Consider the following 10,000-nt stretch of genomic DNA (forward strand, 5'->3'; position numbering starts at 1 on the left):
GGTTTCCTGTGCTGTTCAGATGCAGCTAAATTCAGGCTAATCAGCTGCTTCAAGAATCCGAACGATCTCCTGAAAGTGTCCAGAGGGGCTGTTTGTGAAAAAGGCAAATGTCAGAGTCAGTTGCTGCGAAAATCTCCAGAGTTTCTTCTTCCAGCCGCTGTAGTAAAAACTCCGGCGAATGTCCGAATGAGACCGTGTCAGAATGCAGCAGATTATCTGGAGGATTCACCTCGAGCCAGTGGTCGTGTCGACAACGTTTCTAACTTGTGACAGACGCAAAAGTGAGGAAACAAAACTAAAATGAATGTATCTCAGGATGAAAAAGAGGAGTCACACATGTAGGAGACACCGACGAAGATATCAAGTTGGAAAGTCAACGAGATTTGAGAGTTTTTGGTGATTCGGGCCGACGCAGGTGTCGAACGGAACATGTGAATCTCTGCAGCTGAGTTTAAACGTGATGTTCTTCCCTTGCCTGAACACTGGCTCTGATTGAAATGCTTTCTTCAGATGTGAAAGGCAAACTCCAGAAAGTCCAGATCCAGTTGTACGGACATTTACATATCTGAAAACGGCTTTAATCAAAAAGTAAACAAATGTTAACTCAAAATTATAAGCAAGAATTTGATAAAATGCACTAAAATGTCTCCTCATTTAATACGTTCTCATGAAAAAGGAGACTTGACCTCAGCAGCTGCTCTAACATACGATGTGAATATTCATATTTCCATTTCGACTTTATTTTACAGGGATAGTTGATTCTGTGATTTTCATAACTATAACTATAAGACAGCACAGATCAAAGCCATGTGAAGGTGAAGTTTATCTGATGCTGACGTCATTGTCTCATTGGGCTGTTTTCATTTTCATTCTCCTCATGTCGTCTCAGTGTCCATCGTCTTATCTACTGAAGCGTTGCTGATGAGTGAGTTTCTCTCTCATCAGGCTGTGACTCAGTGAGTCGCTCTCCTCTCTCTCTCTGTTTGCAGACCGGTGCGTCTCTTCAGCAAAAGGCCGACGGCTGGAAGGAGAAAGTGAACGAGACCAGAGGGTCCAGACCTCGCACGCCCACACACTTAGAACAAGAGGCACAGGTACCAGCACTTTACCTGCTTTAGTCAATTGTTCTTGTCTATGGGGACATTATGGTTCAGTAAATTATGTTCAATACTATTACTCATACTATTACTATTATACTGTTATATTCAGTGCTCTGTAAATTCTCATATTAAGGTGCAGTACATTGTCAAATAGGAACAAGGGCAGTTTATATTATCTGCACAAGGGAGCAGAGGCCTTTAGTTAAAAAATGTATTATCAGATAATATCAGAGACGTGTCTTTGTTTAGAATTGGCTTGTTAAGAAGATGTCTTTTTACTATTATCGACTTTAAATAAAGATAGACGACGTGATGGCTCTTGATCACCTCCTGGTGGCTGGCTACAGTATATGTCACAAACCCTGCCTCCTCCATGTTATTGAATGGGACATGCAACAAACTAAAAAAGGTTGAAATACATGGCAAATAAGATGGTTCTGTCATTTTAGGTCGTTCTTATCACACAGGTCTTTTTTCAATTGTTCATGTTTCTGCTAATTTTAGTTTTAATTAAATATGTGACATCAAAAGCACAAGATGGCGGAACCCGTATTTGGGCTTCATTTCTAGATAATGGGAGGAAGTTGAGAAGCGTCGTCCATCTTTATTCACAGTCTATGGGGCTAATTAAGTTTCCTCAAGTCAGTTTCCGTGTGTCTGATGTGTCTCCAGCTCCGAGGTTCAGTGAGCTCCCTGCTGCAGACGGTTGCCAGAGATGAAGACATGTCGTGGGCCAGGAGGGAGCAACAGGCGCTGGGCAGAGTGCCCTCTAGAGGTGGGAGGTATACACTACTAATCACAGTACCTGTACATTGTCACATCATAAATGAACGTAAGGATAAACATCTCTTTCCCGTCCCTCCTCCACCTCCAGCACCGTCACCTCTGCCCAGCCGCTCTCGCTCCAGCTCAGTGGGTGAATCTCTGGGTCTGGGGGGAGGCAGATCCATGAGAGCCCTGGTGTCTCACCCCTCCTCGTCCAACCCGAAGCTTCTGCCTTTCAACAGAGGAGAGACCGTCACCGTCCTGGTGCAGGAGCCGCGCAACGGCTGGTTGTACGGACGCACTGACAGCAGCTTGCGGTGGGTAGAGGGAAACCGAAGGGAGCCCCATTTCAGATTTTTACATTGGCATTGAATGTTCTCTGGCAACAGCAACCGCAAGAAATCGTATCAGACTGCTGTGATGGAACAACTTTCTTTTTTTTACTGCTTATTATTGACGAGAGAGATGAATAAACTTATTAATTATTGACATGGTGACAGGTTAACGGTCTCGTAAAGTAGATAATAGGCTGAAAGGTGTTTTGTAATAGTGGAGTCATTGGTATTTGATCAGCTTCTCAACACAACACATGGATCTAAGTGTAATTTTGTCCAATAAGGCTGTAAAACTTACTATTTACCACTTGAAACCATGAAATAAATGTCAAGCGTTGTATGTAGGTTTTTATTTGACAAGAGAAATGTAGAATAAAACACTAGTTTGATTATTTAGAGCAGGAAATAGTGTAATGGTTGATATGGGATTTCACTCTGTGTCGTCTCCTCCAGTCAGGGCTGGTTTCCTGCTGCCTATGTGGCGCCCGTTGAAGATTTCTCCAACACTTTAGCGACAAGGTGAGAATCACATGCATCAATTTTATTCAGGGTATTCTATTTGTCTGAAACCATTCCCGTCTGTAGCATTTCTAACACTGTTCCCTGTCACATGTGAATCCTGTGTGTTCCCTCAGCGGTGGTTCCCTGAGAAGCCACAGTATGAACAATCTGCTGGATCCCACCGACACCTACCCTGAGCAATCGGAGAGCAAGAGCTACGGCGATGTCCCGCCCCCGGCCACGCCCAACCGCAGAGCTTCCGTAGACTTCCGGCCGATCTCTCCGCTCCCCGAGAAGAAGGCGGAGCCAGCGACGGAGAAGAGGCTGGGTCAAGCGAAGAGCTACAACGAACACCCGCCTCCTCTGCTTCTGCCGAGTCAGAACCTGAGGAGGAGCTCAGTAGATTTTCACCCGATCTCCCCCCTCCCTGAGAGGAGGAGTGAATCTGATGTCCAGGTACCAGAGGATTAACACTGAGAAGAACTGGCTTTTATTTTCCTGTTGCATGAAACAGAAATCTAATCAGAAGTCTAATGTTTGGGTTCCTCACATTGATCCTCTCTTGTTTTAGGCCTTGTCCCCCCAGGGACCTGAAAACCCTCTGTTTCCCAGGTAAATATCAACGTGTACGACTTGATTCCCAAAAATCAACAAGCTAGTTTTTATTGTCCTGGATTTAGTGAATACATTTTTATTAAAGATTGCAGAATCAGTGCTGTATCTGAAAAACCATCAAGTATCCATTTATGTGCCTTTTCAGTGTGAACAATATCCTGAATACACTTCGGCAAATTTCCCATGTCATAAAAATGATGATAGATAAAACAAGTGTACTATAGGTTAAGGTTCCTTTGTTGCACTTGGTGGTTGACACAATGTTTTCAGCAAACATTTTGTTCAGTAGACAGATGCTTAAATGATAGATTGTCAGTTTCAGTCTTGAAAGATCCACAAATGTTTAAATCAATAAGCCCTAAAAAAAAAAGACATAGGACCTCTGGAACGTGCTGAATATCCACCTCTGACTGGTGTTAGTTATCCAGCCTGGAGTGTGTCCGTGTGTGTGTGTGTGTGTGTGTGTGTGTGTGTGTGTGTGTGTGTGTGTGTGTGTGTGTGTGTTCTTTATGTGTGTCGGCAGAAAGCAGCTGAGCACATGAGGTTTTGTGTAACATTTTCCGTCATCCTCTCGTTTCAGAGGCACAAACCCGTTCGCCACAGTAAAGCTTCGCCCCACGACGACCAATGACAGATCTTCTCCTCGGATCCACTGACCCGTCGGCCCTCAGGCCGGCCGGGTGTGTAACCGACGCTGCCGGATCAGGTTGTGGAGGCAGGATGTGCATTTTGTTTTGTTTCTGTGTAAAGTCGTCTCGTCTGAAACGTGAAGGGGTCGGAGTCAGAAGAGCTGAGGAAGAGTCGCTGGGTTTCTTGTCCAGTTATAGATCAGATGAGGTGTTGTGACTGTAGTAAATCTTAATGGTTAAATATCAAAATCATAAAGTTTTATGTTGATAGGTGCTGGTTTCATTTCGTAAAATTTGTAGGAAATACACTTATTATTATTATTATTAGGGCCACTTCAAAAGAATAACTATATATTTGGAATATTATAAATATATTTATAATAAAAATATCATTAAATTCAGATTTTATTCTTATTATATTGTGGCTTCTTTTTCTTTATAAATTTAAAATTAATTCTGTTAAATTATGACCTTGTTTTCATTAAATCATGAGTTTATTCTCATAAAATTACAGTATTTTTCTTTATTTCTGTGTAATATTACAACTTTCTTTTCGATTATGACTTTATTCTCATAATATTATGACTTTTTAATCATTAAATTACGTCTTTATTCTCGCAATATTACAACATTATTCTTGAAATCTTTCCCTGAGACTCTGCTGTACTCAAATCTGTCTGATAAATATGAAGCTACAGCCTCCAGCTGATATTAACACGTTTATTTATTTTATCTATTTTACTGAAGTTGTAACATGTCTTTCTTTCTTTCTATCTTCATATTCTAAGCAAATGTTTCCCGAATCAGATTAGATTGGTCATGTGATGCAGATCTGATTTGACAGAAAAATCCTTTCACGTCTGATTTAAGTGATATTTGATGCTAACGCAGTATTTCTCCTTCTGTGACACGTTTTGCATTGTTCGGTGTATTTTAGTGAGTTGAATGTTGTGTGTCCACTGTGAGCAACAAAAAGTAAAGAGACAGTTATTACTCAACCTTTATTTATTATCATTTCTTACTCAGATCTTTTTTTTTCCCTTCACAGCTCGTCTTATATTTCATATTTACTTAACTACATCATCTGATCGGAGGCAGGGAGAGAGGAGGAGGAAGGGAGGAGGAGGAAGGGAAAGGGGAGAGGAGGTGAGGTGAGGGAAGGTGGATGAGGAGGAGGAGGAGTGGGAGGAAAGTGCACTGTTATGTGAACATCTAGAAGTAAAACCAATCAGACAAGATGCACAACCTGAAATACACAGAGGAAGAAGTCTTTATAACATCTACACCATCTACAGCACTAGCACCACCTGTTTTCAGACCACAAACTATCCTCATGAAATCATCAAGAATGATTCTGAAACCCAAACAGCATGAGCGAGTGGATATGAGATATATATAAAAAATGGCTCCTATGATGCCTGCGTGTTTCTCCTCATGGTGACTCCCCGTCGGCCTGGTTCCGCTCAGGTGTGGTAGCGAGCAGCTCTCGTGTGACTCCGTGCTCGGGGTCCAGAGGGAGGTGACAGGAGTTTGGGGGGTGGCCGTTACAAAATATGAATGCAGGGACGAAGAGGAGGAGGAGGAGGAGGAGGAGGGAGGGGCTGTTCGGCTGTCCCCTACTCATGCACCAAGGTCTCAAACTCTGGAAGAGAAAAGTTAAAATGCTGAATGTGCAAAAGTTATAGGACAGAATCGACAGATAAAAGGAGAATGATGGAAATAGTCTTTATTTCTATATCGTCAATAAATCCAATAAGTAGAAAAAAAGGCCTTTTGACTTACACCTGAAATAGCTCAGGTGTAAATAATAGCATAATGCACAGGGAAGCCAACGCCTCCTCCATGTTAGTGGATGGGACATGGACCAAGCTAAAAAGTCAAAGTACCCACAAGGTATTTTTTAACAACTCACTGATATATGTTCAAACATGAATTTTTTCCTGAAAGTTTGGTTTTAATAAGTTATTTGATGCTATAAAAACAAGATTTCTGGATCGTGGGCCAAGCCATTGGTTTGCACAGTAGCCTGGAAGCACCGGAATGGAATGCAGCCGTGTCAAAATGTCTCTTAAAATGGTGTTCTGCCCAAAAACGATTACAACACACGGTTATGAGCCACACTGTTGCACTTCTTACTAAACACACTGTACTTCATTTTTCTTCAGTCGCTCAGACACGGTCCTGCTGCTCTGGATATCTACTGGATCGCTGAATATTTATTAATTTGCGTCTAACAGATGCTCAGTTTATTTCTCTTTGACCACTGTTTGCAAAGTATTAAGAGATGCACTCCTGACTTTTGTTCCCAGGCAACTTCCTGACGAGCTGAAGTAAGTTAACTCCTCTGAACACGTAAACTATGATTCACGTTTTTGAGATTGTGTTTTTTGTACAAAACATTATTACTTATTTACACAGTTGAAATTTTGCTGAAATCTTAAGTTTGATTCTCCTTTGCTGCAGAAATACAAGTCAAAATGTTGCTATCTCCTTCCACTCCGGTTTCTACCTTTTCTTTAATAATAAAATATTTCATTAGCAACTTCCTCTCACCGTCGATGCCGATCTTGCCGTCTCCGTCCTTGTCTGCTGCTTTGAGGAATTCTCTTGTCTCTGCGTCAGTCAGATCTCTGCCCTCCTTGGCAAAGCCCTTCAGTACATACCTGCAGAGAATCATCCCTCACGGTGTTCAGTGAAAACATGACAGACTCCAGACTCCACACAATCTACTGTTTATCTGCCTGTAGCCTTGTTGCTGTGTGTGTGTTTGTGTATTTCTGGGTCTTTGTGAATCCCTCACTTGAGCTCTTCCTCTTCGATGAACCCGCTGCCGTCCACGTCCAGGACCCGGAAGACCTTCTTGACGTTTTCGGCCGTCATGGCCCTCATCCCGACCATTTCAAAGAACTTTCTTGGATCAAATGTTTCTCCTTCAAGAGGCAAAAAGAGCAACGTTACAAAGAGTGAAATCATATCCAGCTGTAGTTCTACACATTCAGAGCAGGATGGTGTGTGATTATGTGGATTGAACAACATGTCACTTCTCTGTGTCGGCTGAGAACGTGAACGTCAAATCTGCGACGGTTACAGACCTTCGAAGGCTTGAAGAGCTTTCTTGATCTCCTCAGCTTTCAACAGATCTGTCATCGTCATTTTGTCAGCTGGAGAGACGGAGAGACGGAGAGACGGAGACGGAGGGTAAGAAATGACAGGAGGAGAATATTTCAAAGAGATGGGAGCACGGGAGGTGGAGGGTTTGGTAACTGATCCACTTTATTATGCAAGTTGTAACCACACGAGCACAAATGATTTACTTCTTTAATGTGAACTCTCTCTCGAAACTTCTGGTTGTCTCATTTATACATAAACACACAAGGTGCTGTCAGTGTGATGGAAAAACAGTGTTGAACTCCACCTCCGCTGTACAACATACTGAATTTCAACAATAGGCGTAAAACAATTCCTTTTTATTTGTATAGCACCAAATCACAACATACAGTATCTAAAGGTACATAAATAATAAGGTCAAGTCCGTACTAAATTATATAGAAACCCAACATCTCCCACAATCAGCAAGCATTGGTGAACAATGTACAGTTAAAGAGCTGCGACCTCAACACAAACTACTGAAAAGGGATTTATCTCCTAAAATATCAAATTCCCTCAAATTTAGTAAGTCCGTCAATAATGCAAATGTATGACTTTAGTATCTCTTCACTGCTTTACAACACTTCTATGTTGTCTTCCTGAATGTATTGTATGATTTGTGTGTGATAACCTTAAACCTTTCCAGTGAAAATGTTAAAATGTGACATGAATTTTCCCTAAGGGCTGAAAACAGCATGTGCCCTTGGCTGCAGTTCACAGCAGCAGCCTGCGGGGGTCAGTAGGTGTCACAGCTGAGCTGGAGTCTCTCAGGCTTGTTGTGTTTCAGTTGTCAAGACATTGACGAACGTGTTTGTGTCTAAAAGGGACCTGAGCTCAATCGTGTGTGTTGTATTTGTGAGTGTGTGCACGTGTGTAAATGTGCCGTGCACAGGATAAGAGCCTGGCAGAGCCCGGTGGAGTAGTTTCAATGGTTCCCCTCCAGGCTGCGCTGTGTTGATCCCTTAAAAATACTCCACCTTCCTAAGTAAAGGACAAGTGACAGTCATCCCTTTCTTTTCTGTACTTGACACAACAGGTCACATTCACACAGTCACACTGCACCACTCACACATTCTCACATACCTCTGTCAATCACACACTTTCACATGCAGTCTGAAGGAGCCGGGGATCGAACAACCGACCTTCTGATTCGACCTGCTCTCTGTCCCGAGTCACAGCTCCTCTCCACCTTTTACAGTCGGACTTTCGGAGTCGAAAGGCAATTAGAGAAAATCGATTCGTGCTGAGCTGTTAAAACTTTTCCACTGATAATATCTAATGAACAAATCAACGTAATGTCTCAAACTAATGTCTTTAAGTCTCAGGTCTTCGTACTTTGGTTTGGTCGAGACAGAAAAACTGTGGTTCCTCTTCTGCGGCAGGTCGAAGTGTCCCTGAGCCTCTTCCATCGAGCAGCGTATACACATGACCACTGTGAGGTTATACTCCAGCTCCACTGAGACTCTGAGTCTTTGTCTTTTCATTTGCTTTAAAAAACGAGCCCAGAATTTGCATCGTAAAGAGTTTCCTCAGTCGTGCACTCTCAGTCAACTTTCCCTGAAGGAGGCAAGAGTTTAATATTTTGAAGCGTGTGTCAACACGGTTTCAGATCAGAAGGAAATCGTTAGAGATTGAAACTCTGGTAAAAACACAGCGAGCAGTGAGTCACGACACAGCAAGTGTATTATTAACAAAGTATATTTTATTAACTCAGGTAATCTCACTCGGCATCTGGCCCTGGTGTTTTTCTTAAGAGCGGCCAATAGTGACAACATGGAAAAACATCTAGAATATGTCAAACTGTTAACTGCCACACAGCAAGAAGCCATTAGAGCAACACCTGCTCCCAACATGTTGTGTAACACAGACCCTGCAGAGAAGAAAACAGTAACACACAGCAGCATGAGGAGAATGTCAGAAATGAAGATCAACAGCAATATATATTTAACTTTGCAGAGTTTTCACCCCTGTTCACGTTGATATATGCCTCAATATTTTAATTTACTTTTGTGTGAATGTGAATCAGCTTCTCGCAGAACATTCTCTCAGTTTTTCCTCCAAAATCACACGGCTACAAATATTTAATCACTCTGGTTTAAATGTTTATAAAACTAACAAAAGGTATTTTACACACAGTTGCAGGATGGATGGATGGATGGATGGATGGATGGATGGATGGATGGATGGATGGATGGGTGGATGGATGGATGGATGGATGGATGGATGGATGGATGGGTGGATGGATGGATGGGTGGATGCCCCAGAGAGGTGACACACAGGGCAGGAGGAGGAGTGACGGAGGTAAGACGAGCACGTTGGGCAGGAGGTCACAATAAGACTTTTATAGCCCTTCACCCACCACCTCTTCCCCTCCTCTCAGTATTCTCTCCATCTTGTTTCTTTCTTTCTTTCTTTCTCTGCAGCGCTAACAAATCACCCACAGGCCTGTTAATAACACCGCTCTATCTAACTGCCCCCTTATCTCCACCCAGGTCTTCTCTCTCTCTCTCTTCTCTGCCCGACCCTCTTCTTCTTCTTCTTCTTCTTCTTCTTCTTCTTCTTCTTCTTCTTCTTCTTCTTCTTCTTCTTCTTCTTTATTTATTTTTACGCACATCCGTCCTTCTTGCTCTTATCTGCTCTGATTTATTCGGTAATCTCTCCGTTATGGAGCCTGTGTCTTCACTCTGCCACAGTTGTCACTTTAAAATAAATTTAGAGAAGCCTGGTCCCAGATAAGGAGGAAGAACCATTGAGGCTGACAGGTCGGTGCTGCTGTTTGTCCTGTTTGATTTATTAATTTAATTTGCTTTAAATTCTTAAATTCTTTTTTTAAATATTTAAATATTGACCCGAGGTGAGAATGTGAGAGTGAGTGGTTGTTTGTCTCCGTTTGTTGAAGCAGTACAGA

General features: G+C 42.3%; 3 protein-coding genes across 5 annotated transcripts in view; 2 read left to right on the top strand and 1 right to left on the bottom strand.

The window, feature by feature from the left end:
* Positions 1 to 3,857, top strand: part of LOC117762058 (dynein heavy chain domain-containing protein 1) — a 34,377-nt gene extending 30,520 nt beyond the window's left edge. The window contains exons 46-47 of the mRNA XM_034586507.1: positions 1,690 to 1,696; positions 3,847 to 3,857. The gene's annotated coding sequence lies outside the window, so the exon portion shown is untranslated. The remainder of the gene's footprint in view (positions 1 to 1,689; positions 1,697 to 3,846) is intronic.
* Positions 1 to 4,303, top strand: part of baiap2l2b (BAR/IMD domain containing adaptor protein 2 like 2b) — an 8,848-nt gene extending 4,545 nt beyond the window's left edge. For 2 of the 3 annotated variants that reach the window (XM_034586543.1, XM_034586529.1), the window contains 7 exons: positions 990 to 1,094; positions 1,773 to 1,875; positions 1,975 to 2,182; positions 2,654 to 2,719; positions 2,836 to 3,157; positions 3,273 to 3,313; positions 3,897 to 4,303. In XM_034586543.1, coding sequence (XP_034442434.1) covers positions 990 to 1,094; positions 1,773 to 1,875; positions 1,975 to 2,182; positions 2,654 to 2,719; positions 2,836 to 3,157; positions 3,273 to 3,313; positions 3,897 to 3,972 — 921 coding nt within the window. In that variant the 3' untranslated portion in view covers positions 3,973 to 4,303. The remainder of the gene's footprint in view (positions 1 to 989; positions 1,095 to 1,772; positions 1,876 to 1,974; positions 2,183 to 2,653; positions 2,720 to 2,835; positions 3,158 to 3,272; positions 3,314 to 3,896) is intronic. The other variant, XM_034586537.1, reaches the window with a different exon arrangement.
* A 629-nt stretch (positions 4,304 to 4,932) lies between these two features.
* LOC117762108 (parvalbumin alpha-like) overlaps positions 4,933 to 10,000 on the bottom strand; it is a 28,779-nt gene continuing 23,711 nt past the window's right edge. The window contains exons 2-5 of the mRNA XM_034586576.1: positions 7,038 to 7,106; positions 6,746 to 6,875; positions 6,499 to 6,608; positions 4,933 to 5,587 (exon numbers count right to left, since the gene is read on the bottom strand). Of these exons, the coding sequence (XP_034442467.1) occupies positions 5,562 to 5,587; positions 6,499 to 6,608; positions 6,746 to 6,875; positions 7,038 to 7,098 (327 nt within the window). The 5' untranslated portion in view covers positions 7,099 to 7,106 and the 3' untranslated portion in view covers positions 4,933 to 5,561. The remainder of the gene's footprint in view (positions 5,588 to 6,498; positions 6,609 to 6,745; positions 6,876 to 7,037; positions 7,107 to 10,000) is intronic.

Source organism: Hippoglossus hippoglossus, chromosome 1, assembly GCF_009819705.1.
Source record: "Hippoglossus hippoglossus isolate fHipHip1 chromosome 1, fHipHip1.pri, whole genome shotgun sequence".
NCBI classification, from domain to species: Eukaryota; Metazoa; Chordata; class Actinopteri; order Pleuronectiformes; family Pleuronectidae; genus Hippoglossus; species Hippoglossus hippoglossus.